At 54.9% G+C, this 27,257-nt stretch overlaps 3 protein-coding genes across 5 annotated transcripts; all 3 read left to right on the forward strand.

Moving 5' to 3' along the window:
• Window positions 1–34: 34 nt before the first annotated feature.
• HAUS5 (HAUS augmin like complex subunit 5) lies at window positions 35–10,609 on the forward strand. The gene is made up of 19 exons (XM_037517905.2): window positions 35–161; window positions 929–991; window positions 1,082–1,114; window positions 1,236–1,260; window positions 1,850–1,955; window positions 2,038–2,197; window positions 3,654–3,723; window positions 3,808–3,890; window positions 4,402–4,459; window positions 4,594–4,718; window positions 4,916–4,979; window positions 5,088–5,218; window positions 5,433–5,595; window positions 5,819–5,899; window positions 5,993–6,138; window positions 6,372–6,483; window positions 6,558–6,690; window positions 8,859–8,991; window positions 9,162–10,609. Exons 1-19 carry the CDS (start codon window positions 73–75, stop codon window positions 9,277–9,279), a joined length of 1,893 nt encoding a protein of 630 aa, XP_037373802.1. The 5' UTR covers window positions 35–72; the 3' UTR covers window positions 9,280–10,609.
• Window positions 10,610–11,261: 652 nt separating this feature from the next.
• On the forward strand, window positions 11,262–19,669 carry RBM42 (RNA binding motif protein 42). Of its 2 annotated transcripts, XM_037517948.1 has the most exons (10): window positions 11,262–11,494; window positions 11,730–11,862; window positions 13,773–13,857; window positions 13,961–14,035; window positions 15,523–15,588; window positions 15,665–15,840; window positions 16,267–16,596; window positions 16,908–17,025; window positions 19,134–19,328; window positions 19,426–19,669. In XM_037517948.1, exons 1-10 carry the CDS (start codon window positions 11,373–11,375, stop codon window positions 19,536–19,538), a joined length of 1,413 nt encoding a protein of 470 aa, XP_037373845.1. In that variant the 5' UTR covers window positions 11,262–11,372; the 3' UTR covers window positions 19,539–19,669. The 2 variants fall into 2 exon arrangements, with proteins under 2 accessions (XP_037373845.1, XP_037373846.1); XM_037517949.1 differs by lacking the exon at window positions 15,523–15,588 and having other exon boundaries at window positions 15,686–15,840.
• Window positions 19,670–22,739: 3,070 nt separating this feature from the next.
• ETV2 (ETS variant transcription factor 2) lies at window positions 22,740–25,464 on the forward strand. Of its 2 annotated transcripts, XM_037517974.1 has the most exons (6): window positions 22,740–22,809; window positions 22,900–22,987; window positions 23,189–23,268; window positions 23,566–24,024; window positions 24,797–24,909; window positions 25,264–25,464. In XM_037517974.1, exons 1-6 carry the CDS (start codon window positions 22,740–22,742, stop codon window positions 25,462–25,464), a joined length of 1,011 nt encoding a protein of 336 aa, XP_037373871.1. The 2 variants fall into 2 exon arrangements, with proteins under 2 accessions (XP_037373871.1, XP_037373872.1); XM_037517975.1 differs by lacking the exons at window positions 23,189–23,268; window positions 23,566–24,024 and having other exon boundaries at window positions 22,900–22,977.
• Window positions 25,465–27,257: the final 1,793 nt, after the last annotated feature.

A 27,257-nucleotide genomic window follows, 5' to 3' on the forward strand; every position in this document is an offset into this window, starting at 1 on the left:
GCTGCGCGCGTGACGCCATCGGCGGGCGCCACACTCGAAGAGAGCGCGGGAGGCGGTGGCCGCGGCGCTGTCATGGAGTTAGCGCGGGAACTGGGGCGCTGGGCGGTTGAAGAGATGGGGGTGCCCGCAGCCGCCCGACCCTCGGAAGCGACGCTGCGCAGGTGAGAGCCCCTCTGGGAATGAGGTCTCCCCACCCTGGAGAGAGAGTCTCCGGGACTGATAACCCCACCCCTCAGCGAGGACGCGCCTTCCTCCCCTGGCCCCTCTTGCTCCCGTGAGAATGACCCCTGAGAGTCCCCTTCCCTTGAGTAGTATCTTCTGGGAGAGGATCCTGGGCTGAGGAGGTCTGGGTGAGGACACCCTGGCGCTGACCCGCCCACACCCCCACCCCCACCCCGCCCACTGCCCCTCGAAGCCGCCAGAGGTCGGTCCCTGGCACCAGTGAGGATCCTTCTGGAGTTAATGAAAGCCCCTTTCCATGTGGAAATAGGATCTCCCTGGTAAGACTCCCCGGCAGCACCTCCACCCGTCCCCCACTCCCACCCCCAACCCCACCCCAGCTAGTGTGGAAGCTGCAGAGTCAGCAAAGGGCAGCCTATTGGAGGCTGAATCTACAGGAGTGCTGACCCCCATCTGGAAATGAGAGTGCTTTCCTGGCCTTACACTCCCACCGCTGAAAGTGCCTGGAGATAACCTATTCCAGGAGAAAGGGAGTGTGAAATACCCCCACACCCAGTGAGAAGTTCACTGTCTCCCTTGGTGAACTACTCAGGAGGGAGTATCTTACCCCAAAAAAGTATGCATCCACTATCCCCCTAGAAATTTTTTAGAATTCCCTAGTAAAAGGCCTTTCTCACCACCACCTCCCTGAGAATGAGGCTCCACCATCTTTTGGGGTGACCCAGGGATACCCTTCCACTCCCCACAGGCTGTGTCTCGGCCAGGGGGCTGACATCTGGGCCTATGTCTTGCAGCATGTGTACAGCCAGAGGTGAGCCTCGCTGGAGGGAGGCTGTGGTTGGGGGGAGGGACACAGGCCACTCCCACAGTAACCCCTCTTCCTCCAACCTCTCCACTCTAGCACTGTCGAGAAGATCCGGGGGAACCTACTCTGGTAACTGGTCTGCAAAGTTATCCCCTCTCCTCCCGGTCCCATCCAGCCCTGACCCTACCCAAAGCCTCACACTGTCCCTGGCAACGTCTGTCATTCCCTCACTCTGACTTCATTTCCTCAGGTATGGCCACCAGGACAGTCCAGAGGTGAGAAGCATGTACTGCGAGATTTTCTTTCACCCGAAAAAAGGACATAGCTCTTCTGTTGTCAGCCCAGCCTTGAGCTGGGTGATGTGGGTGACCCTGGGTCATAAGACAGCCCTGATCCTTGCACTCATAGGCGTTATCATCCAGGGAGAGACAGGCACAAGCTGGAGGTTGTGGGGGAGGAAGGGGGGCATGTATGTGAGCCGATGAGGCTGTCAAGGGAAGATGAGACGACGTTTAAGAGATATTGAGGCCAGTGTGCGATCCAGTGAGTGCAAGGGCCCTGGGGGACACTTTCAGGAGACCTTGGGACTCCTATATGTGGAACTCAGTGGGGAGACGAGGACTGGGACAGAGATGTGGTGTCAGTGCAGAGACAGGAAACTGGCTGGAAGGGTAGGTGAGGCAATCCTTGGAGGGAGGAGGGCCACTGTTTTCTGAGCCTAGATGTTCAGGCACAGAAACTGCTTTGGAAAAAACTCTGCTATCCCCCTGGGCAGGTGAGGAATCTGGTGTCCCACCCAGGGCAGTCAAGTCAGGCCAAGCCACAGGCAGCATGTGCATCTGACCCTGTACCTGATCCCACCAGGCACGTCGGAAGTTGGAGCTGGAAGCGACTATTGCCCACCTGCGGGCAGAGATCCAGGAGTTAGACCAGAGCCTGGAGCTGATGGAGCAAGAGACCGAGACTCAGGGTGACCCACAGGGCTGGGTAGATGGGCAGCAGAACTACAGGGCTAAGGGAGGTGCTGATGGCCACCCCTGGTCCCCCAACAGAAATGGCCACGGAACAGGCACTACAGAGACTGCAAGAAACCCAGCGCCGTACTCTGCTCCTTCAGGCCCAAGCTGGGGCCATGCGAAGACAGCAGCGCAGGCTCCAGGATCCCGCACAGCGACTGCAGGATCAACTCAGTCGCCTGCAGGACATAGAGAGGTGAGCCCAGGTGCCCAGGGACCAGCCCACACTGGCCTGGGCAGACAGCTGTTCTCCTTAGAGTCCCCAGTGCTCTGTCCTCATCCCTTCTTGGGTCAGAATTCTGAACTCCTTAGGATTTAAAGTCTGTGAGACCAAGAAATTTTGTGATCTTGGCCACCTGTGTTTCAAGTGCCTAAAATGGTGCCAATGATATATCGATTTGTTTGGGGGGAGAAGGGGTGACAAATTTCTTCTTTTTTTTTTAAAGATTTATTTATGCATACGAAAGTGGGGTGTAGGCCAGGGATGCGGGAGGTAAGAGGATTTCACTAGAGAGAATGGGGAGCAGAACAGGCCGATCTACTGTAATACACTGCTGAGGGGAGCAGCGGGCAAGTCAGGAAAGGTCTGCTGCTCCGTGTGGGTAGCTCCCTGGCCGGGGATTGAACTCATGCTGCAGTGGCTGGGCAATAGCTTGATAGCACTGTCTTTATCCCCTGCATCCCCAGGGAGGCCCAGGGGTGACAAATTTCTTAACAGACTAAAAGAGCAGAGAATGGAGTCCCATACATACAATCATAGAACTTTTTATGCCTTCTCTTTGTATCATTTTCTTTATTTTTCTCTCCATATATCAAAGTTTTTTGGTGCCAATAAGATATCTAGCACACCAGGGAAAAAACAGTAAGCAAGGGATGACCCTGCCCTCCTGCAGCTTACACAGATGCAGAGACAGATGGTATATGAGGAAGCAAACAAGCCCAAAGCTGCTGGTAGCAATGAGTACTGGGAAGAAGAGGTGCTGTCACAGAAAGGGGGAGGAGGTGCTACTCCAGGTAGGGTGGTCAGAGGAGGTCTCTGAGGAGACAACATTTCTGCAAGAGCAGAGGCCCAGGGCAAACTTGGTCTGTGGGAAGACCAAGCAGGAAGCTAGTTCAGCTGAAGTTTCCCGGGCAAGAGAACAGAGCATGCAGAGGTGAGATTGGAGAGGTGGGCACATAGCCATGGAAAACACTCTGAGGCTGCGTTCATGCCCTGGCTTGGCCACTTCCAGCTGTGTGACGCAGGCCAGAGTATATAACATCTTTTTGTCTCCTTTTCTAATAGAATGGGGCCTACAGGAATACCTTCCTCATCAAGTAGGAATGGTGATTCAGTCAGTTAAATCACTTAAGGAGTGTTATGTGTTACCTCTGTCATTGTTCTGAGTGTGACGGGAACACATCACACTGTGAGGGTTTTGAGCAGAACAGCGATGACATACCTGAGGTTAAGGGTCAGTGACTACCAGGCAGAGCTCAGACTGCAGGGTGACAGCAAGGAGAGCAGCAAGGTGGCTGATGCATCCATCCAGCCAGAAGATGGCAGTGGCTTAGTTTTGGAGGAGGCCCCTGAGTTCCAGGCTTGTGATCCCTGTGACTAGCCTTACTGGCAGCAGGAGAGGACACAGCCCCAACTGCGCTCCTCTCTCCAGGAAGGCCAAAGTGGATGTGACCTTCGGACCCTTGAACTCAGCAGCCCTGGGCCTGGAGCCTGTGGTCCTGGTAAGAGTCCTTAGTCATAGAGGAAAAGTTGGGGAGTCTGGGGTCAGGTGGACCCCATGTCAAATCCTAGCCTCTTCTTTCTAGAGTGATGTCAGAGCAGCCTGCACCCTCCGGACCCAATTCCTGCAGAACCTCCTAATTCCTCAGTCTCGGGGAGGCAGCATCCTGTGAGTGTCCCTCTGCCTCCCAGAGACCCTGCAGAGAACCTGGACTTTGAGGGGAGTTTCTCATCTGTTAGTTTCTCAAACGCTGAGCCTCTGGGCTGTATCAGCACCCCCAGGCGCTGCCCTCAAAGGGCTCCCAGGGTGGGGAGAGCAGGAGGCAGGTCTGTCACAGATAGAGCCACCCAGGTGCTGAGGGCCGGTGCGGGGTAGGGAAGCCTGGGTACCAGAGAGATGCCCTGCCTGACTCGGGGCAGGGTGCCGCCATCCTGGTGAGGAAGCTTTGCGAGGGTAAAAGGTTGAGTGTGTTCCATATAAAGAGCCCATCCATGCGAGAGACCCCAAGGCCAGCCAGTTGGTATTGGGGGAAACTCCAGTCTGCGGGTAGAGAAGGACTTGGTTTTCTCAGTGTAAATGGGGACAGTGACAGCCAGTGCCTTCTGGGCTAGTGGCGCTCATTAGAGGGCGAAGCCATGTGTCTTGTGTTGTTCTCCCCCCCCCCACCCCGCTCCCACAGAACCCCTCGAGATGACCACCTTGGAGCGTCCTACCAGCAGTGGCTTAGCTCAGTGGAGGTGAGGGGAGGCCCTCAGGAAAGGCTACATCCTGTAGCCCCAGTATTGAACCCCAGGGTGCCGGGACCTAACTCTTGATCCCTGCTCCACGGGGTCCCTGCCGCCATCCTGCCCTGACGTCACTCCCCCACCAGGTGCTGCTGACAAATCACCCTCCAGGCCACATCCTGGCTGCCTTGGAGCACCTGGCTGCAGAGCGGGAGGCAGAGGTCCGGTCCCTCTGCAGTCAGGAAGGGCTGCAGGAGACGGAGACGGCCAGGTGTGGAGCCAACTGCTCCTGTGGTCAGGGCGGGTGGCGGGGTGACCTGGGACAGGTCAGGAGTGGGCACAGTGGCCTGCTGCTGGGGACGGAACTGAAACCCAGTGACCAATCCGACAAATGGGCTGGCGTTGGCTACCCCCAAAGGCCTAGGCAAGAGGACGGGGCTCTTCTCACCAGTTTTGCCCCCTCCCCAGGTCCCAGATGCCAGGCCAGTCGGACACTGACCGGGCCTTGCCGTCCATAGAACATCTAATCCAGGTGACCCCCAGGCCCCTCCCAAGGCTCCATCCTTTCCCATCCCAAGACCCACTCAGTCCCTTCTCATGCCCGAGGACCTGCCACCCTGACTTTGGACCCCTGTCCCAGGAGGGCTGGCGGACTGTAGGTGTCATGGTCGCCCAGCGGGCCCCCCTCCTGAGGGAACATCAAATCTTGACCCAGCGCCTCCAAGACCTGATGGAGAAGATGGAGAGCTATAACCTGGGACCCAAACAGAGGTGAGGGGGCTCCCCCAGCAGAGGCCTCTGGGCCAGTTCTCTCCCAGAGGTCTCTGGTATTAGACTTTTTATGCCCTCTGTGGCTCCCCACTGACCCCCTCCTATCCTGGATTGTCTCTTATGTTTGTGGCTCCTTGTGCACCCTTGCAGGTGATCTCCCCCAGGGTGTCTCAGTAACCTTCCTCGCCTTTGTTCTCTTCTGCCCACACTCCAGGCAGGCGCTGGTGTTGGGGCTCCGGGCCTGTGGCCTGCGGGCAGAGCTCAAGGCCCTGCATGCCCAGAGCCAGAAGCTGGAAGAGGCCACTGGGCAGCGACAGCTTCTGCTGCGGGAGCTCCAGGCCAAACAGCAGCAAATTCTGCGCTGGCGCCAGCTCGTGGTGAGAGGTGGGACCTGGTGGAGGTGGCAGGGCCTGAGAAAGGCTGGGAAGGCTGGGAGCTCCTGTTATGCCAGACCCGGGCCTCCTGGGAGATGGGGAAGCCCGGGAGAGGCTTGCAGGGTGCGACCCCCAAGAAGAAGCAAGTCCTGTGCAAGGGGATAGGCGAGGCCAGACATGGGAGGTGGAAGGAAAAACAGCCCGTCTCTGGGCCTCTGGGTGCCAGGAAGAGACACAGGACCAGGTCCGCCTGCTCATCAAGAGCAACTCGGCCAGCAAGACACGCCTGTGCCGGAGCCCCGGAGAGGTGAGGCTGCGAGGGCCGGGTAGGGCCAGGTCCCTTTCTGGGGGGCAGCTGGGTGCCTCAGGCTGCCCCTCCCACCGTTTCCCTTCCCCACAGGTGCTGGCTCTGGTTCAGCAAAAAATAGTCCCCACTTCTGAGGCAGTGGCACCGCAGAGCCAGGAGCTGCTTCGCTGTCTGGAGAAGGAAGCCCAACATCTGCCCCACCTTATGCTGGGCTCCCTGTTGCGGCACAGCCCCGAGGGGTAAGACTGGGGCCACTCCCATATCCCCTCCCATGGGTGACTCACTCCCCGGACAGAACTCCGACCCCCCAGGTGCCCAGACCACTCACCCTCAGGTCCTCAGTTCCACTCAGAATCCTGGTCTCTAGACCCAAGTCCAAGTCCCTGGACCAGCAGAGCCTACCTTTCAGCCCCCAGAGGCCATGAACCCCAAGTCTTCCTCTCAGTGCTCCCCAACCTGACCTTTCCCACAGGTCACAGCCCCTGCCCACCACCCTGCCATCCATCCACCAGCTGCATCCGGCCTCCCCAAGGGGCTCCAGCCTCCTAGAGCTGAGCCACACACTGGGGCTGCCCTCAGGGAAGGTGAGTGCCTGTCTTGGGGTCCTGGCCTCCCGCCCTCCCCCACCCGAGGTGACTGTCCCTTTCCCTCCCCCCAGGCCCCAGAGCTGCTCCTCCCGATGGCTGCCTCACTTCGCCAGGACCTCCTGTTCCTCCAGGAGCAGCAGAGTCTCCGGTGCTGGGATCTGCTCCACATGAAGACCAGCCTCCCACCCGGGCCATCCGCCCAGGGTAGGTCTCCCCACGCCCATAGCCAGCTTCCTTGCCCGTTCCCCGGACCACCAGACACCCATCGCAGACGCAGTGCACCTGTGTGCTGAAGCTTTAACCATGGTCACTGGTTTAGTCTCCATAGCCCTGTGAGGGCTATGCTGTGCCTGGTATCCAGAGGACTTAGCTGCCCAGATGGCAGAGCTAGATTTTGAATCTGGGCATTTTGACATGGGACTGTGCCCTGACCACTAGGCTGCTCAGTGCCTACTGCCAAGTATGACCCGTTAGTGTCCCTGTGTAGTTACAGGCTGGGCTGTGGAGTTGGACTACATGGATTCTGTTCTCAGGCTTACCTTTTCCTTGCTGTGTGACCTCTCTGTGCCTCAGTTTCCTCCTTGGTGGAGTAAGCATGGTCACAGTAACTTACGGAGTTGCGGGAAAGACTCAGGTGAACAAAACACAGCACTGAACAATTCCTAGCATGTAGCAAATGCTCTTTTTTTTTTTTTTTTTAAAGATTTATTTATGCATACAGGAACTGGGGTACAGGCCAGTGGTGCGAGGGTGAGAGGATACACCAGAGACAGAGTGGGGAACAGAACAGGCAGGTCGACTGAAATACACTGCTGAGGGGAGCAGCGGGCGAGCCAGGAGAGGTCTGCTGCACCATGTGGGTTGCTCCCTGGCTGGGGATGGAACTCATGCTGCAGAGGCTGCGGATAGCTTCACAGTGCTGTGCCTAACCCCTTGCGCCACCAGGGAGGCTCCTAGCAAACGCTCTTTGTCTAGCGTGATTGTGATCATTTTGTCTGTGCGCAGTCTCTTCCTGTCCTTACGAAGAGGGAAGGGATTACTAAAACCCCAGCTTACAGAGAGGGGACAGAAGCTCAGTAAAATCATTCATTTTTGGGGTCATTCAATGAGCACCCACTGGGTAGCTGCCAGGGGCTGGCCAGAGAGCTCAGTGGGGAGGGAGGTGTGAAGGTTCCTGATAGTAGGAGCAGAGGGCAAAGAATCAACGGTAAATAGATGCCAGAGGTGAATTGACGAGAAATGAATCTGGGTGCCCCTAGTGCTGCAGGAAGAGACCACTTTCACACCTTTGAGTCTGGGTCTCCCTGCCTCCCCACTCTCCATGTGAGCAGGGGCAATCTGTGGGAACAGCCAGAACAGTCCAGGACCTGGCACCACATGAGCCCACCTCATGGGCCTCTTGGACTTCAATACATCGAGAGCCAAGCTTGGTTCCCTGTGCTCTGAAAAGCAGTAGATTTCCTGGTTTCCTTCCCTCGGTAAAGGACTCCACCCTCCTCAGGAGGGTGCTTAAGCCAGAAACCCAGGAGTCAACCTTAATTCCTCCCAGATGCCTAACCCCCGTCAGCTGTCAGTAAGCCCTTTGGGTCCTGCCTGCAGGGTCCCCTCCGCCCCCTGCCCCACTAGCTTGAGGTGCAGGTCATTCTGCCTGACTGCAGGTACAGCTGAATAAAGGGCAGTGTCAGGCCCAGTGGGTCTGGCCCCACCACTGGTCTGCAGCTGCTCTGAGCTGGGCCTGTTCTGGGATAGTGGAGAATGACCAGACCCTGTCACTGTCCCTTGGGGAAACACTGCTGGAGCACAGGGCTGCAGCAGTGAGGATGCTGGGAAGGACTTCCAGAGGAAAGACTACATCTCTCATGGGCCCTGGGGCGGGGGGTGGGGGTGGGGGGCAGTAGGTGAGGTTTCGCCCAGGAGTAGTGAGCAGAGGCCACGTAATGGAAACCTTTAAGTACTAGGCTAAGGAACCTAGACACTGTCTTGGGGGCACTGGAGAGCCTTGGAGTGTGCCAAGCAGAAGAGGAAAGGATCAGGTTTGGGCTTTAGAAAGACCACTCTGGCCACCATGAGGCGGGGTGGATCAGAGTTGGGGTTTGAGGCCTGCAGCCTAGAAGGAAGGCTGAGAGAGAGATTACGGAAGTGGAGAGGAAGGTGAGGGACAGGCCATGGGGATTGATACGCTACCTGGGGAGAGGAGAGGGCATCCAGGTTAAGAACTGGGGCGTGGAGGGCTCCCCCTGAGATGCAGACCTAGGAGAGGAAGAGGATTGGGAGAATGCTGAGGTCAGGACTAGAGACTTGGCGACCCATTGGCTTCAAGGCACTAGGAAGCCAGAGGACTCAGTGCTGCCTCCTGGGTTTGTAACCTGCAGAGTTGCTGCAGATCCGGGCATCCCAGGAAAAGGAGCAGAAAGAGACTCTGGGGAAGGCTCTGCAGCGACTGGAGAACCTGCTGAAAGATGCGCTGGAGCGAATCCCCCAATTGCAGGGAGTCGTCAGGGACTGGTGAGAGGAAACCTTTGTGAGGAGTGGGGGTTGGGGAGGTGAACTGTGGAACAGATAGGACTCGGGCTGGGATGGGAGGGTAGGACTCAGGCTTGGGGAAGTGCTGTAACAAGTGGACCGTGGTGTTTGGGGAGTCCAGAGAGGGTCTGTGACACTGTCCTTTTCCTCAGGTGGGAGCAGCCAGGCCAAGTTGCCGTCTCTGGGGAGCTCTGCCAGGGCCTGTCCCTGTCCCAGTGGCAGCTGCGCTGGGTCCAGGCCCAAGGCATCCTGCAGCAGCAGTGCAGATGAAGAGGGAGCTGCAACGGGAGTCAGAAGCTTCACAGTTCTTCACCCCAACACCGCCTCTCCTTTCTGCCTTTGCAAGAAAGCATCACGTGGCTGTGTCAGCCATTGTCCTCTCACATCTCTCACAGACCGGACCTTCAACTGCCTTTTCCTGTCTTTTCATCCCACCAAAGCCAAGAAAATGGTATACTGTGCACCCCACCCCACAACTTCCTGAAACTCCCTTCGTCATTCTCACCATCACCAGGTGTAATAGAGTTTCTGTGCTAGACACAGGATCCTGAACTGAACAACAGGGACCAATGACCCCATCTTCAAGGAGTGAAAAAACTAGGCAGGAAAGTGGCCTGCTGACGAGCAAGCAAATATATAGTCTGTTGGAAGATCACTGCTATGGAGAAAAATAAAGCAGCTGCAGGAGATATGATTTTAAAGATTTTAAATAGAGGACTCCCCGGCAAAGCAGTTTGTAAAGGTGGACTCTTGGCATGGTCCAAGGCCCCGAGTTCACAGGTGCCAGCATGAGGGATGCCACTGGCCAAAGATGGTACATTTTTGAGCAGCAATGATTTGAAGTACATCCTGTGTGTTTGAAAATCTAAGTTTATATTGATACTCACACAGACCAAAAACCCCACAACCCCTGTCTACTTGGAAAAAAAAAAATCCCAAATGAGACATTCTACAAGAATCGCCAAAGTCATTAAAATGAGGAAACTGAGATTGCCAGAGCAAGAGACACCTAAGGAAACAAGACAAATAAATGTAGCATGTCATCCTAGAAGAAACAGAATAAGAATAGCTAAACACTAAGGAAATCGAACAAAGTGTGGACTCTAGTCACACTTTGGGGGCGGGGAGACATTTCTGTAGCATTGAACAAACTATTTTAACAAACGATTCATTTGTGCCCATTCTGACTGGGACTTCAATAAAGCAATAAAATTAAGTTTCCAAAGGGGAAAAGCCCGACCATCCAACCAAATACAGTGTGTGCATCTTAGATTCTTATTTTACAATACTACTGTATAAAGACATTTGAGACAGCAAAAATTGAAGAGTCTAGGTGTTATTAAGAAATCTAGGTGATATTAAGAAATCCGTTTTCTTAGGTGTCAAAAAATGGTATGTTGTTTGTTGTTTTTTCCTTTTAAATAGTTCTTTATGTGTTAGGCATCATGGAGCATTTATGATTGATGTCTGGAATTTACTCCAGCAAAAAAAATCATTTTTTAAAATAAGATAGGTAGGTTGTTAGCGACTGTTGAGAAGATGGCGATTCATTACTCTCTATTGTATTTTTTGAAAATGTTTCTAATAAAAGATTTTGAGGGCTGCAAAAAAAAAAAAAAAAAAAAAGGTGTTTGATGTATCCCAAGGACAGTGACCAAACCTACACCCGTGAACTTCAGAGCTGACACATTTAACTGCCATCGCGACTTCTGCACAAACTATTCCTTCTAATCCAAAACAACTCCCCTTTTCATCTAGAAGGTCTTCAGACGTCACCTCTTCCAGGAAGCCCGGGTCAAGGGTCCCCCAGACCGTGTCCCCGGCCTTTCTAGGCGTCACTGCCTGACAGCCTACGCGTCTACCCCCGAGTAGGCGCCCACGCTCCGGGGGCGTCTCCCCTGCCGCCCGGTCCTGGGGCCCTGCACGCACTTCGGTGTATTGAAGAACTTCCGGAACGGGCAGCATGGGCGGGGCCTCCGAACTTTTCCTGAGCTCTCAAAAGCCCGGGGTCCACCTTAGGGACGGGGCCTAGAGACTTTACCGCGCTCTCATTAGCCCCTGCTCCCCCGAAGGCGTGGCCGCCTCCGCACGGCGCACTCTCGCAGATGGAGGTTCTGCCGTGGGTCCGCTTCTCCGGCACTCGGATTGGCTTTGAGTCCTCGTCGCCGGGCCTTCCGGGTGTGGCCAGATTCTCATTGGCCGTTGCTCCATGTGCGCCCCGTTGGCGTATGATGTCATGCACGGCGCACGGCGCGTTTGCTTACGTCATTCGCGGGCGCCCACCCCGACGGAGCCAGAGGGTAGACAGTGGGGCGGGTGGGGGCAGCTGAGCTTTGGCGGTGGTAGCGGCGACGGCGGCAGCGATGGCCGGGGCGGGGCCGGCCGGACTCCCGGGTGCGGGAGGAGTGGTCCCGGGTCCCGGCGCCGGCATCCCGGGCAAGAGCGGCGAGGAACGCTTGAAGGAGATGGAGGCGGAGATGGCCCTGTAAGGCCCGCTACGGGGCTCTTGAAAAGCCATCCCGGAGCCAGAGCCATCGAGTTCCGGGGCCTCCGGGCCGCGATGGGCCCGGCATATGGCTCTGTTATGGGGAAACTTCGGGACCGTGGGGGCGGAAGTGAAGAGGGGGCGGTTGTCAGGGGTGGGGGCGCTGTCTCGGTATACCTGTGTTCCAGTATTGGCGTAAGGTCCTGAGCTGTGATGTCTGTCCTGTCCCCCTCAGGTTTGAACAGGAAGTTCTGGGAGCTCCAGTAACAGGAATCCCAACTGCTGTGCCCACAGTCCCCACGGTGGAAGCGATGCAGGTCCCAACACCTGTCATCCGCCCAATTATCGCGACCAACACATACCAGCAGGTATGACTGAGCAAAGGTATAAAAGTCAGAGGGCACAGTGTTTGGAGCACATTGTTTGTATACAGAGAGCTCTTGACTCGTTGGCTTGTTTATTAGTTAGCATGACAAATTCATCATGTACCAGAGGCCGAAGACATATTAATGACAAGGCAAACAATATTCCTGCCCTTTGGGAACATACATGCTAGAATATGTGGTGTAGAGCTTTCTGTAATGATGGAAATGTTCTGTATCTATTTAAAATGTATATTTAAATAGTTCCTCAGACTGTCTAGTCACATTAAAGTGCTCAGTGGCTAGCTACGTATGACTAGTAGAGAGAGAATGAAATCAATGAAATGCCAAATAACTATCAGGTGGCCCCAGGCACTATTCTAGACATTAAGCATATGGCAGAGCACAAAACAGAAGAATTATCACTGCCTTTTGGGGAGTTACATTTTGCTAGGAAGAGACAGACCACATTAAGAAGGGCAGAGGTTTATCAGCAAGGTCAGGAAAGGCCTTCTGAGAAGGTGACATTTATAAAGGACATGATAGAGGCAGCCATACGGGTTGTAAGAGAAGGGAGTACTGTCAACGCGAGGGCTGTGAGGCAGGTGTATACCTGGCATGTTCGAGGAATAGCAAGGAGAATGGTGTGACCAGACAGTCGAAGGAGATGAAGACAGATTGGTGATAAGAGACCATATCTGGTAGGGCCTTGTGGACCACTATAAGGACCTTGGTTTTTACTCTGAGGCGGGAAGCCATCAGATGATTTTCTTTCTTTCTTTCTTTCTTTCTTTCTTTCTTTCTTTCTTTCTTTCTTTCTTTCTTTCTTTCTTTCTCTCTTTCTCTCTTTCTCTCTTTCTCTCTTTCTCTCTTTCTCTCTCTCTCTCTCTCTCTCTCTCTCTCTCTCTCCTCCCCCTCCCTTTTATTTTTTTAAAGATTTATTTATTTATGCATACAAGAACTGGGGTACAGGCCAGAGGTATGGGGAAGCGGGGGAGGTACAAGGATTCACCGGAGACAGAGTAGGGAACAGAACAGCAGACTGACTGAAATACACAGAGGAGCAGCAGGCAAGTCAGGAAAGGTCTGCTGAGCCATGTGGATAGCTCCCTGGCCGGGGATCAAACTCATGCTGCAGTAGCTGCCAATAGCTTCATAGGTTTTGTCTTAACCCCTTGCGCCACCAGGGAGGCCCTCTTTCTTTTTTTTTTCTTTTTTTGGGGGGGCATAGAAGAACTGGGGTGTAGGGCAGAGGTGCAAGGGGTGAGGACGGGGTGAGATGATTCACCACCAGAGACAGAGTGGGGAGCAGAACATGCAGCACTACTGAAATACACTGCTGAGGGGAGCAGCGGGTGAGATAGGAGAGGTCTGCTGTGCCATGTGGGTAGCTCCCTGGCCAGGTATCAAACTCAGACTATAAGGGTGGATAGTGCTGAGACTTAACCTCTAGGACACCGGACCCCTTTCAAATGATTTCTAATAGAGGTGTGATATGACCCAGCTTAGATGCTGTCAGGGTCACTCTGGCTGCATTTGGAGAACAGACTCAGGGCCGGGGTACAAGCAAGGCGTCTGAAGAAGAGGCTAATATAATAAGCTAGGCAGGAGGTAATGGTGGCTTGGACTTGCATGGTGGCATGGAAGATGGGAGGACAGGCTGGACATAATTTCAGATAGTGCTGAATGCCCTGGATGAAACAGGGTGAGCGAGGTTGCTGTTGGAGGCAAGGGAGTTTAGGATAGTTTTAGCTAAGGTGATCTCAAAAACCTTCCTGAAAGGGGACATCTTACCTGAGATCTAAAGATTGACAGCCAGCCACACACAGTGCAAAGAACCATGGGCCCCCAGGGTGTGCCAGCCAAACAGATCAGCAACACCCATCAGACTCCTCACCCCAACCACCTTTCCACAGGTCCAGCAGACTCTGGAAGCCCGGGCAGCTGCTGCCGCCACAGTAGTTCCTTCCATGGTGGGTGGCCCTCCTTTTGTGGGCCCAGGTAAGTAAGAAGTGGTGGAGTAAGGGAGCTAGGGGATCACCACGGTGGTAAAAGAGTCCCCAGAACTCTTCTCTCACCATCCTCTTCTCTCCTTTACCGACAGTTGGCTTTGGCCCTGGGGACCGGAGTCACCTGGACAGTCCAGAGGCACGAGAAGCCTTGTTCCTACGGCGAGCAGGTAGGGGCCAGGGAACCCCACATTGACCACTCTTGTTGCAACTATTTCAGCCTTTTGCTGGAATCACTGCGTTCATTCACCCTCTTCATTTCCTCCCCACCCTGATGTCCTCTTCTGAAGCACAGACCGGGTTATGCACATCTCCAGTTTGGCTTCAGTGATACTTGATCATTGCAAATCATCCCCATGGTGTCATTCGCCATCCCTGCCTTTTGCTCTGTTTCTCTGTAGCCCTGAACACCTTATAACAAACACTACAACCTCAGCCATCTTCTGTTTCCTCTAAAATCCAAGCTCCACGAGGGGCGGGATCTTGGCGCCTGCTCAGTAGTAAGCGTCACCTGCCAGAGGTTGATGTGGTGACAAACCGTCAAACAAGCATTCAGCTCCTCACCTGACAGTCCAGCTCCTGTATCACTTGACCCCTTGCAGAGGGATGCCTCCCTTGTCCCGGAAGTCCTAAATGTCATTGGGGTGTGCCAGCAATGCTTTTGCTGAGATCCCCTCTCTCCCTCATTCACTGTCGCCCAACTGTGAAACCTTGGTGAGATCTTACCAACTAAACCAAAATCAGATTAACCCAGGGAATTCAAATTCATCCTTTACACAGGCCAGTCTTACTTTCTGTTGCTGAGGTGACCTTATACGCAGTCAGCTTTTGTGATATCACTTCCTTATGGGTGTGAAAACAACCCGTGTTCTCTAAAGTTCTGGCAAACCTCCATTAGACAAGCCTTGTTACTTGCGTTACGTCAACGTGTGATGCTTTTTTAGCTGCTAGCTGAGCGACTTTAACCTCTCTTAGTATGGTTTTGATCAAAATGTAAATCTGACCTAGTCTCGCCGCCCAGCTGCCAACCCAGCTGTGGCCCCCAGTGCGCAAGGAAGATGTCCGCTGGCAGCCATGAGGCTCTGCCAGGCCGCCCGCCACTCTCTCGGCATCTCTTACGACACTCTCCAGCCTCTGGCTGCCTCTGTGGCGCTACACCAAGAAGGGAGTACTTGCCAGGGCTACTTGGACTCCCTCTTGCCTAACTGACTCTCTTCATTACTCTTTGGGTCTCAGTTCACAGATCCCTTTCTCCAGGAATCCTGCTCTGACCCCAGGTCTAGGCCACGGCTTCTCTGGGCCTCCCACATCCCCGGGGCTCCCCCTGCTGCCGCAGTCACCGTGCCCAGGCTTTCCCACATCCTGGCGCTGATCCTTCTGGGCTGTTGCTTCTGGCAGTGGGTCTGCTTGCTCCTCCTCTGGCCCCGCAGCTCCCTGAGAGCCCTTGGCCTTTTGGTGTGTTCTAGCATTGCCTAGGATGGGTCAGGCCCAGAGGGCCTCCTCCATGGTGAATTTGTTGCTAAATCAGCAAATGAAAACACCCACATGTCTCAGAAGGCTCCCCGACTCTTCTCCAGGATATCTTGGCGCTCACACGCATGCCTTTCCCCAAGAGGCCCAGTCTCCCATGACACACACCCCCATCTCTCTCTCGCAGCTGTGGCCTCCCAGAGGGCCCCTATCCTGCCTCCAGCCTTCATCCCCCATGTGCTACAAAGAGCAGGTGAGGGGCCAAGGCCATCATCCCTGCCACGTAACTTCCCCCCAGCCCTGCAACTCCCCTGCTAACACCCTGACAGATTCTGCTCTTTGTTCTGCAGCAGGTGCTCCCCGGCCGATGACCCTGCGGCCTCCTCACCAGGCTCTTGTGGGCCCCCCCTTGACTGGGCCCCCTGGACCACCTATGATGCTGCCGCCAATGGCTCGCACCCCAGGGCCCCCTCTGGGCTCCATGGCTGCTTTGAGGCCTCCCCTGGTGAGTATGAACAGGAAGCTGATGCTCAGGGGTGCAGTGCAGGGGAGACCCTCAGTCCCAGCCTGATGGGCTGTGTGTAACTAAGTCTGCCATCCCCTGACTTTTCCTCTCTCTGCCTGCTCCCTCTTGAATTTGCCCCTGTCTTTCCCTGTTTATTTCTGTGACCCGAGCTGTCTGGTTTCTCTGTGAAGAAGCTATAGAGAGAAACACAGGCTGTGGGTGTATTTCTTCCACTTCCCTCTGGCTGTCCCATGTCTGCTCTGTGTTTCTCTGTCCCTGTCTGGCTCTGACCAGAGACTCCTTTTCCCATCAAGGTCTCTCTTGTCTGCTTCTGGTTCTAGACCCTTCCTTGTTGTGCAGGATGGGGGTGGGGGTAAGGTCTGAGTCTGTGATCTCACCCCCCGCACGGCCTTTCTTTGCCTACAGGAAGAGCCAGCAACACCCCGAGAGCTGGGTCTAGGCCTGGGGTTGGGCCTCAAAGAGAAGGAAGAGGCAGTAGTGGCGGCTGCCGGCCTGGAGGAGGCTAGTGCAGCCGTAGCCGTGGGGGCCGGGGGCGCCCCAGCTGGCCCTGCAGTCATTGGACCCAGCCTGCCCCTGGCCCTGGCCATGCCTCTGCCTGAGCCCGAGCCCCTGCCCCTGCCCCTGGAAGTGGTGAGAGGCTTGCTGCCCCCGCTGCGCATTCCTGAGCTCCTGTCCCTGCGTCCCAGGCCTCGGCCTCCCCGCCCTGAGCCACCCCCTGGCCTCATGGCCCTTGAGGTAAGCGGGGGTATAACATTGTGGTGCGGGGGGAAAAAGCTGGAAAGGCAGACAGGAGCCCGAGGGCTTCCACATACAGAAACACATGTAGTCCTCTGGCAGCGAGGAAAGGAGGGGCGGAGGAAACTGGAGGGACTGGAAGGCGTCGGGGAGGGGGAGGGAAGCAAATACCCCCACCCGGATGTGCATCCAGGCCTGGGCCTACATAGCCAGGGGGACCAGGGGCCAAAGGAAGGTAAGAGAACCTGAAGGGGGCAGGTCCAGAAGATTCCAACACCAAGCCTCTGCACCCTCTCCCCTTTCCTTTGCAGGTCCCAGAGCCCCTGGGTGAGGACAAGAAGAAAGGAAAGCCAGAGAAATTAAAACGCTGCATTCGCACAGCAGCTGGGAGCAGCTGGGAGGACCCCAGCCTGCTGGAGTGGGATGCAGGTAAGAGAGCTGCCTGCAGGGACAAGCAGAGAGCGCCTCCTTGTGGCAGAGACAGGGAAGGGCCGCGCCACGCCACCCCTCTGGGGCTGGTAGGCCGCCTAGCCTGTGACCCTGGGCCAGGCCCTGCACAGGATCTTGCTTGGAGCAGGGGATTGGTTCTTAGAACTTTCTGGCCTCTCCTTTTATTCGTGAGAGGCCTGGCTTGCTGAAAATAAAAGCATTCTTTTTTTCACCCAACTTATGAAAAATTTTAAGCTTTGACTGGCACAGCGAAGAGCATTTATCTATGACTTCGATTCAACTGTGAACATTTTTCTGTGGTGACCAATTTGCAGTATCTACAAACACCAACTCTAGGTCTGTCGCCTGAAACTAATGCTTTAGGCCAGTTAGACCTCAATAAACACTTTTTGCTATATTCACTTTATTCCTTTATGTGTATGTATTTTTTAGCTTCTCTTCATCGACTTGACGCAGATGATTCGTCATTCTTTCACTCGCTAACTCTTCTGTGTTCATCTCCTAAGCAAAGTAATATCTCTTCCGACCGTAATATCACTCACACCCCCGAAGAAATGAACAATACTTTTTTGGTATCTCGTATTCTGTTCCTGTTCCAGTTTCCCAGTTGTCCCCAAACTGTGACAGCTGTTTCTTCCCTGAATCAGGGTCTGTGTGGCCTCACGTCTTTAGGTTATCTGGCAGTGAAAATGGTTTCCCTTCCTCTGCTTTTTCTTATGTATAATAGTGTGAGTGTCCAGTTGTCTTACACCAGCTCCCACCCTCTGAGCCTACCAGATAATTTCCTGCTGGGTGGCCTTACAGGATCCAGAGACTGTCCTTTATCACCCCAGAAGCCACATAATGTAACCAAAGAGCTGGACCTACCTCCCGTGATCTGTGGCTTCTGCCTCTGTTCCTGGGACCACCTACCTGGCCCAGGCCCTCTAGGCCCTAGTTCTGGGACTATGGACGAGGCTTGAGCCTCGTCCTCTCCCAACGAGGGTGTTAGAATAGTATGTGGCCCCTCGGGAAGGGATTCTTTGGGCAGAGCATATTTGATTGAAGCTTGGCCCTACCTGAGGTGTTTGCCTGGGGTCAGCCAGTTTGAGCCAGTGTGTGCTGTTAATTTAACCCTTGAACTACCACAGGTTCTTGTCCCACAACGTCCGTGAAAAGGAATTCGCAGACATTTTAGATAAGCAGAGAGAAATTTTCTTTAAGAAAATAAAGTTTATTTAAAAGAAGACGGCATTGAGCAATATGTTCCCTTGGCAGTGACTCAAGGAGGAATTAGACTGGCCTTTCCATCAGAAGCAGAGTGAGGAAAGACAAAGTCTGCCTTTGGGAACTGGTGGTTGTCAGTGGCCTTGGGGAGGGCTGTGGGGAGATATGTCCAGGCATTTGAGGGATGCCAGGGCTCAGTGAAGAGGCCAGGGCTAGAACCAAACTAAGGTCTTCATTGTGGGAATGAGGTGTCCCTAGGGTGGGGAAGGGTGGCACAGTTAAAAGTGAAGACTTAGGAGGAACTCCCTGGTGGCACAGGGGTTAAAGTCTCAGCTATCAAGCCCCAGCCACTGCAGCCTGAGTTCCATCCCCAGCCAGGGAGCTACCCACATGGCACAGCAGACCTGTCTCGCCCACTATTCTCCTCAGCAGTGTGTTTCAGTCAGTGTGCCTGTTCTGTTCCCTGCTCTGTCTCTGGTGAATCTTCTCACCTCCCCGCACCTCTGGCCTGTACTGAGTTCTTGTATGCATAAATAAATAAAAAATCTTAAAAAAAAAAAAAAAAAAAAGGAGGACTCGAGCCAGATTCCTGAGTTCTCCTCCCAGCTCTGCTGCTTCCTGGTGGAGTCACGCTGGGTCACTTGACACTGTGCCTCACGCACAAGGGCCATATTGGCACTGCCACATGGATGAAGCCTCATGAGTGTTAGCAGAGCGCCAAGCACAGGGCAAATACCGTATAGGTTTGGACTGTAACTACTAAGAGGAGAGACTTCGGGGGATAAGAGGGCTTGGGGTCACCTCCAGAGAATGTGGGGTCTTTTCAATAAAGCAGACGCTGGGCCAAGCCTTTTTACCCCTCTCACCTCCTCTATCCCTAGATGACTTCCGGATCTTCTGTGGGGATCTGGGCAACGAGGTGAATGATGACATCTTGGCACGTGCTTTCAGTCGCTTCCCGTCCTTCCTGAAGGCCAAGGTCATCCGAGACAAGCGCACGGGCAAGACCAAGGGCTACGGCTTTGTCAGCTTTAAGGACCCCAGTGACTACGTGCGCGCCATGCGGGAGATGAACGGTGAGGGGGGCTGTCTCCCTCGGGAGGTGGGTGTGCAGGCATCTGGCCTGAGCCCAACCAACCCCCAAGCCTCATCTTGAACCCTTTCTTCCCACAGGGAAGTATGTGGGCTCGCGCCCCATCAAGCTGCGCAAGAGCATGTGGAAGGACCGGAACCTGGACGTGGTGCGCAAGAAGCAGAAGGAAAAGAAGAAATTGGGCCTGAGATAGGGTCTGTGGCCGGGCACCCGCTCCTCCCTGCCGGGCCTGGCTCCTCCCCGCGGTTCTGTTTGGAAACCTCCAGCTCTCCACTTAACCTATCCTCCCCCAAACCGGTTTCAATAAATTTACATTCATTTCCATCCCTGGCTGGGCTTGGAAGTGCTCTGGGGCGCAGGGCTTGGCATCCCCCACCAGGGAATATAGGGAGTCTTCAAAGTACATCTAGACAGACATGTCGGTGGGCATTTTTCAGTCCCTACTGTGTGTCTGTACATCTTGAATCCTCAAGTGCATGCTGAGTGCAGCCTCTCCCACGGAGGAGGAAGCAGAGGCATGATCTGACTCCAGCCTGTGTCCTCAGCACAAGATAGGGGTCTCCTGGGGCCTGCCCACTGGAGCCTACAGCCTTCCAGGCTCTCATCTGTTGAGAAAATTCGCCAGGAGCTTAGACAGTGCTCCCTCAAACAGCCCTGGGCATCGTTCGCGGGAGCTCCGGAGACAGGCTCACTGCCAGTGATCGCCCCAGGTGAGCAGGTCCGGAGTAGCCAGGACTCTGACCTCGGAGTCAGTCGGGGAGGGCTTCCTGAGTTGCTGGCCACTTCACCGATGCTTCTCTTCCTGTGCTCTCTCCCAGTCTGCAGCTCTACCCGGGATCTCTGGGACTTCTGTTCACTCTGCCAAAACCCAGCCGACTTCTCTTGCTCCTGTGTCTGCATGTGGGTCTGAGTGTTGCCCTGGGTCTTTCTCTCTGTGAGCGCCCCTCCGTTTCTTGTCTTTCTAGGGGTGTGTGTCTCTGAGTATTCTCTCTGCACCTCTGGGTCCCAACCCCCTTTTTGCCCAGAGCCAGGCTTGTCTGCCTGTCTGAAGTGTCCCTGCGGGACCTTGGTTGTCAGACTGAGAGCTTAGACTTTACCCTGGGGCAAGTCGGGGAAGCTGAGCCAGCATTCCGGAGGGGACTGGCTTCGAGAGCTGCACTTCAGAAAAGGCTCTGAGAGCCCCTGCTGTGGGCCAGGGCAGAGGAGGGAGGCTGCAGAGTTCTGGCATGGGGTCCAGAGACAGCCATCAGAAGCCTGGTTGGGAAGGAGCAAGTTACAGACTTTGTGGGGCATGGGGGTGGGGGAGACAATGCCAAGCCCCTCTGGAATTTGCCCCGAAAGGTATCAGATTTCCCCTCCCCCCAGCTTCCTCCCTCTGACGTCACATTTTCCAGTCTGGTCAGAGGGCCTCCCTCCCTAGCAGGAAGTGCCCTTCGGCCCCCTGCCACCTGGGCTGGACCACCCAGCCCCAAAACCCATCACCACCCCTCCCTACTCCTGGCCCCTTTGTGCTCGCTGCAACCAGGGGTAACCTGGGGATTAAGGGGGAGACAGATAGAAGGATGATACCAGAAAGGAGAAATTTTTAATGTGTGCATTTAGGACCTGAGGACAGGGAGGGAAGGGTCAGTCATGAGGTGGGGAGGGGACACACAAAGATAGAATAAAAGAAAGGGCCTGAGGCAGTACAGTAGGAAGGGAGTTGGGGAGAAAACCCAGAGATGGAAACAGGTAGGAGGGAGGGAGAGTTGTGGAGGCTCTGAGATTTAGCAAGAGTCTCGGTGCCAGAGACTCAGAGCTGGGGATGCCACCCAGGGCAGAGACACAGGAGAGGAGGCCTGGGGGTCACAGCAGGTCAGGAGTGTGGAGCTTAGACGGATGAGGGCCCCGTGATGCCCCAGGGCTCCCTACGTTGGGTTCAATCCCAGGATACCACTCACCCTGTGACCGGTGACTCCTGAAGCTGTTTCCCTGTGTAACAGACAAAAGAGCAGAGCTCACACACCCCTCCCAGCAGGAGGGCAAGTGGCTCATGATCAAACTGGGTGACTATTGGAAAGTGTTCATGTTAAGGAGATTGGACGTAATAGTAAATAAAAATCTAATTTAGGAGAGTGGGCACAGCACCAGATCTGAGGCCACGCTACCTGGGTTTAGGATGCCACGTTGAGGAAATACACAGGACACCTAATTAAACTGTAATTTCAGAGAATTTTTTTGTATATGTCCCAAATAGTGCGCACATGCATGTCGTCATGGTTGGATTTTTCTGTTAGCTGAATCATTTGAAGCAAGTTACAGACAACACTTCACCCCCAAACAGCTCAGTGTCCACTTCCTTATGGAGCTATCTTTCATAGAATACCATGATCACGTCCAAGAAAAGTAATAATACTGTGACATCTCGTGTCGTTTATACTCACATTTTTCCATTTGTCCAGAAGGGCATAGACTCTGCGGAATGAAGAGAAATGGGTGGAACCCTGGGAACCTGCCTCAGTTTCCCCTTTCATGAAATGGGGATAAGACTAATACCTATCTCCTAAGAGGATTAAAGGATGCTCCAAAGCATAGCAGGCGAGGGAGCCTCAATAAACGGCAGCTACTGTTGTTTTCTGTTACTGTTTTATGTTTTGAGGTTATTTTTATCGTGATTGACACTCCTGGGGAGCAGCCCCAGAATACCCCTCAAAGGATAAAATTCTTCCTGGTCCGGGATCCCCTTTTAGCCTCCCCATCCTCCGCCCCCTGCAGTCACCCTGTGGATTGTGACGTTGGAGGAGCTGGGGTCTGGCCGGAAATCCCCCTTCCTGTTGCAGATAAGCCTGGTGCAGCCCAGCTGACCCCAGGCCCTCCTCCCCCACCACCCCCCATGTCGCAAGATCATACCCCCCAGACAGAGAACCTGCCCATCAAGTTCTCAGTCCTCCCCCATCACCCCCTAGTAAAGACACCTATGCACCCCGGGTTTGTGCAGCCTGCTCTTCCCCCAGCTCCTTTCCAAGTGCAAATCACCCCTGTATTAGAACAATCCCCCATTACCTGGAAGCGGGTGGAAATCTCCGAAGGGGGGGGGGCGGCTCCGCCCCGCCCTGTCCCCTGCAACTCGACCCAGGTTGTGACCCCCGCTCTGACGTCTTGGAAAATTCCCCCCCATCCAAGCCCCCAGGGGAGGGGGCTGCATGGTATGAAATGGGGCTGAGACCCCCGGTCAGGGACAGAGGGACCAGCCAGAGGTGAGTCAGGAACTGGGGAATGGGTGTGTGGGTGTCTGGGGTCCTGTGCTGCCAGATCTGAGGGAAGCAAGCGCTGGGACCCAGACTCTAGGGTCCTTAAGTGACACCAGCTCACTCGCTTCCCCCCTGCCTGACTAGAACATTCACCACGAGCACCCATGGACGTGTGGCGGTGGGATGAAGCCTCGTCACAAGAAGTACCCCCAGGGAACAGGCTGTCAGGGCTGGGTAGGCTGCAGGGGCTGAGCATGTGAGTGGGGAGAGTGCCCAGGTGGGGACCCCTGCTGATCCCAAGCCTGTCTTCCTTGTTGCCGGCAGAAGGAACTGAACTGGACTTTTATTTCCCTGAACTGGCGCTGCAAGGCAACATGCTGACCGCGGAGACATGCTGGAAAGGTGGCTGTGGGCTGGGGCCCCTGGGTGTGTGGAAGAAGGGGTGACTCCCTGGGGGGCAGGGGTGCCTACACTTCCAGGGCTGAAGGAGAAGGGGATCCTGAGTCCTGAGTCTAAATCGGTAGAGGTTAGGGGCCGGAACTCGGGCCCTGACAAATGAAGATGAGTGGGGGGTGATCCGGGGAGCCCCTAGTCATTGCTTCCCTAAACTCAGCTCCGTTCTGCTCCCCGCAGCGCTGCCACAGCTGGACTGGGGCTCCACATTAACACACCCAGAACTTCCGTGGGAGGCCGGTGAGTGCGGGCGGGGAGCTGGAGGGAGGAGGGGACTAGGGTCCTCCACCGTGTAGGTGTTGACTCCCCCATCTTTGAGCAGGAATGGGCCTGGACCGAGGATGCCTGTGTCCTCAAAGTGCTATTGTTATAGGGCAGCCCCGATAGGACATCCTTTTCCCCCTAACACTATGACCTAGATCCGGGAGCCCAGGGCCCCCCCCAGGCGCCCCGACTGAGAGTTATGACTCCCAGAACCCCCTGAGAAGCCCGGGACACCTGGGGCTCCCCTCACTCGGTGTCTGTTCCCCCTTACAGAGTCCGCCCCTCAGGCTCTTCCGTGGTCAGGAGACTGGACAGAGCAGGCGTGCACCGGCTGTGCCCCCGGGAGCCACGTCTCGCAGGCACTGGGCCCCGCCCCGTTCGCTGGTTCTGAAGGGACAGCGGCCCCCCTCTGCGCCGCCTCGGCCGGGGGGGCCCACCCGTGGTCGCGCGTCCAGGCCGCGGCGAGCTCCAGCGCCTGGGACTGTTCCCTTGGCCCCGAAAGCGCCTCCTGCTGGGGCAAGGGCCACGAGGGAGAGCCGCGCGGGGACTACCCCATTTCGTGGGGTGAGCCTGTGGGCTCGGACTGTGCCCCCCTTTGGGACTCGGGGCTGCATACGGATTCCACCACCTCTTGGAAGGAGTATCAGAGTTCAGATCTCACCACCTCCTCCGAGACCAGCGAGCAGGAGGACCGCGCAACTTTGGCTGGTTACCCCAAAACTAACCACCGAGGTGAGAGGTCGCGCGGGGCAGGAGTCTAGCGAGGCGGGACCTTGGGCGGGGCCTGGAAACTGGCAGGGGCGGGGTTTGCGCCAGGGCGCTCCGGGGAGGTCGGGGAGGCTGGTGGCCAGCTCTCGGGGTCTTGCCAGAGGAGAGGACTAGACGCTGGTCGTTTCCAGGGTGCAAGAGATGAGGAACCAAGCGCTTGCATTATAGGACAGGAAAGAGATGAGGATCTGGATGCGTGGGTCTCCGAATTAGGCAGCCAAACTCCTAAATCTCTGAGATGGGCCCCCCGTCCCCCATGCCCGAGTCCCTTATATGGAAGGGCTCATCCGGATTGGTTGATCCCCCAGGAGGAGGGGGATCCAAACCCCTGGGCCCCAAATTGGGAAGACCTGAACCGGTGAAGTCAGAGATGAGGGAAGGGGACTCCCTGGTGGTGCAAGGGGATAAGCGCCTCACTGTGAGGCAATCTACAGCCTCTGCAGCACGAGTTCGATCCCCGGCCAGGGAGATACCCACATAGCGCAGCAGACCTCTCCTGTCTCGCCTGCTGCTCCCCTCAGCAATGTCTTCGGTCCATCTGCCTGTTCTGTTCCCCGCTCTGTCTCTGGTGAATTCGCTCACCTTCCCGCGCCTCTGGCCTGTACCCCAGTTCTTGTATGCATGAATAAATAAATCTTAATAAAAAGAAAAAAAAAACAGAAATGAGGGAACCCGGACTCGGAAGCCACACGGTCTGGGACGGAACGCTTAAGGATTCCCCTGCTTCCTCCCGCAGGCCCCATTCAACTGTGGCAGTTTCTCCTGGAGTTGCTCCAAGACGGGGCGCGGAGCAGCTGTATCCGCTGGACCGGTAACAGCCGCGAGTTCCAGCTGTGCGACCCCAAAGAGGTAGGAAGCTTTCCAGGCCGCCGAGTCCAGCCCAGTCTCCTCTGCCCCAACCTAGTCCCTCTATTCACTTTACCTGGTTCCAGGCCGCCGAGTCCAGCCCAGTCTCCTCTGCCCCAACCTAGTCCCTCTATTCACTTTACCTGGTTCCAGGCCGCCGAGTCCAGCCCAGTCTCCTCTGCCCCAACCTAGTCCCTCTATTCACTTTACCTGGTCGTTGGCCCTGCCAACCCTGGTCTCAACCTGGTAAGGGTCTGCGGGCACCGACCCTGGGCTAGGCGACAACCAAGCCCCGCCCCCGCCCCGCCCATCACCTCCAGGCCCCGCCCACAGGGCTAAGCCCCGCCTCCATCCTAGGTGGCACGCCTGTGGGGTGAGCGCAAGAGAAAACCGGGCATGAATTATGAAAAGTTGAGCCGAGGCCTGCGCTACTACTACCGCCGCGACATCGTGCGCAAGAGCGGTGGGCGCAAGTACACGTACCGCTTCGGGGGCCGCGTACCCGGGCTGGCCTATCCCGACCGCACTGGGGGCGGACATGGTGGAGCTACTCAATAAAAATATCCTGTCAAACCTCGTCTCAGGTGCTCTTCTTTTTTTCTTTTTTTTTCCACTGAGATTGACTGCACCAACACCCACAACCCCACCCCTCCCCTGCTGGGTGACCTCCCCCCCTCCCCAACACACTTATGTCCCTCACTGTGCTCCCTGTGATGGGTATGTAAAGGAATCAAACTTGTCTGAGTCTGTTCTTCAAGGGGGACACAGCAGGTAACTTGCAAGTTAGTGATTGGGTCTGATTTATTTACAAGTATCTCCTATGTGCCAGGCACTGTTTTAGGTGCTGGAGGTACAATAGTGAGTGAGAGAGAAAAACTTCTCCTTTATGATCAATTATTTTGAGGGAGACAAAAGGAGGTAAACATAATTTTTTTAAATCTATTATGTAAGAAGGTAAGTGCTATGGAGAAATAACGTAGGGAAGAGCGGTAGAGACTGATGAGATGGCAATTTAAAGTATTCGGTCTGAGGCAGACTTAGTGAGAAAATGGCGTTTGAGCAAAAACTTGGAGGTGAAGAAGGGAGCCAGCTAAGGAAGACCAAAGGACAGCAAGTGCAAAAACCCTTGGAGGGAAACCAGCCTGCAGGTTTAAGGAACTGAGGAGGCCAGTGTGACCAGAGCAGTGGAAGGGATTTATTATTTTTTTTAAAGATTCATTTATTTATGCATACAAGAACTAGAGTACAGGCTAGAGGTGGGGGGGGGGCGCCACGAAGATTCATCAGAGACAGAGTGTGGAACAGAATAGGCAGACAGACCGAAAATGCACTGCTGAGGGGAGCAGTGGGCGAGGCAGGAGAGATCTGCTGCTGGCTGGCCAGGGATCAAACTTGTGTTTCAGTGGCTGCAGATAGCTTCACAGTGCTATGCTTAACCCCTTGCACCACCAGGGAGGCCTGGAAGGGGTTTAAATATAAAAGGGTATAAGGCGAGGTCGTATAAAGGAGACCAAATTGTGTACATCAACTGTAAGGACTTTGAATTTAGACTGAAAGAATCAGATCAGATACCTGGGGAAGGTTCCAGGCCAAGGAAAAAAAGTGATGTGGAGGTTCACAGGGTCCCTCTGACTGACTGGGCTGACTGGAGAGCAGCAGGGAAGCCAGAAGGCCAGGGGGTGGGCAACTGCAATCATCCAAGCTGGAACTGCCTGTGGCTTGAACCACATGTGGTAGGGGGTTCTGGCTCTTTCCCCAGCAACACTGATAGCTGACAGATCAGGTATGAGAAAGAGAAACGTCAGACAATATTGTGACCAGAACAGAGTTGCCATTTTCCAAGATGGACCAACTCTGCGATACAGGACTTTAGGTTCCGGAATCTTCAACCTTCCAAGTCTTTGTCAATTTGTGCTTTTTTCTGAAATGGGAAAGTCATAATGTGGGCATTCCTCATAGTGTGACAAATGACACTGGGAGAAAGACTGGTTCATTTTCAAACCTCCACAAATGCTCTTATAATAATCACGATGAGGGTGTGGATTTTTGTGTTTCGGTCAGAGCTACATCTCCAACTCACAGAAGCACCTGGCCCAGGGTAAGCATTCAATAAACAACGCTTGCATGAATACAGGGACTTCCACTTGGCTATTTCCCCCAGGCCCACCATCTAGCCAGTCCAATTGTTAGGGGGAAAAGGATGTCCTAAAGCTAATTCCATACAGGCTTTGTGGACTCCACCCCCACTCCAGACCAAAGCCAAAAGACATTGGGAGAGACAAATCCCATCACCACCAAAGGGAAGGTTGCTGGAACCTGAGGGTGGGGTTAAGCAGCCAGGTTTGGTATAA

This window comes from Talpa occidentalis, unplaced genomic scaffold, assembly GCF_014898055.3.
Source record: "Talpa occidentalis isolate TD23 unplaced genomic scaffold, MPIMG_talOcc4v2.1 talOcc4.17, whole genome shotgun sequence".
In the NCBI taxonomy this organism is placed as follows: domain Eukaryota; kingdom Metazoa; phylum Chordata; class Mammalia; order Eulipotyphla; family Talpidae; genus Talpa; species Talpa occidentalis.

Excerpts from the sequence above, each read along its gene's own strand:
- HAUS5 (XM_037517905.2), top strand. The coding sequence starts at position 73 with ATGGAGTTAGCGCGGGAACTGGGGCGCTGGGCGGTTGAAGAGATGGGG. Across the intron at positions 992-1,081 it reads CAGCATGTGTACAGCCAGAG|CACTGTCGAGAAGATCCGGG; the intron begins GTGAGCCTCGCT and ends TCTCCACTCTAG. Across the intron at positions 1,956-2,037 it reads GCAAGAGACCGAGACTCAGG|AAATGGCCACGGAACAGGCA; the intron begins GTGACCCACAGG and ends GTCCCCCAACAG.
- RBM42 (XM_037517948.1), top strand. The coding sequence starts at position 11,373 with ATGGCCGGGGCGGGGCCGGCCGGACTCCCGGGTGCGGGAGGAGTGGTC. Across the intron at positions 11,863-13,772 it reads CGACCAACACATACCAGCAG|GTCCAGCAGACTCTGGAAGC; the intron begins GTATGACTGAGC and ends ACCTTTCCACAG. Across the intron at positions 15,841-16,266 it reads CTGCTTTGAGGCCTCCCCTG|GAAGAGCCAGCAACACCCCG; the intron begins GTGAGTATGAAC and ends CTTTGCCTACAG.
- ETV2 (XM_037517974.1), top strand. The coding sequence starts at position 22,740 with ATGGACGTGTGGCGGTGGGATGAAGCCTCGTCACAAGAAGTACCCCCA. Across the intron at positions 22,988-23,188 it reads TGCTGGAAAGGTGGCTGTGG|CTCCGTTCTGCTCCCCGCAG; the intron begins GCTGGGGCCCCT and ends CCCTAAACTCAG. Across the intron at positions 23,269-23,565 it reads AGAACTTCCGTGGGAGGCCG|AGTCCGCCCCTCAGGCTCTT; the intron begins GTGAGTGCGGGC and ends TCCCCCTTACAG.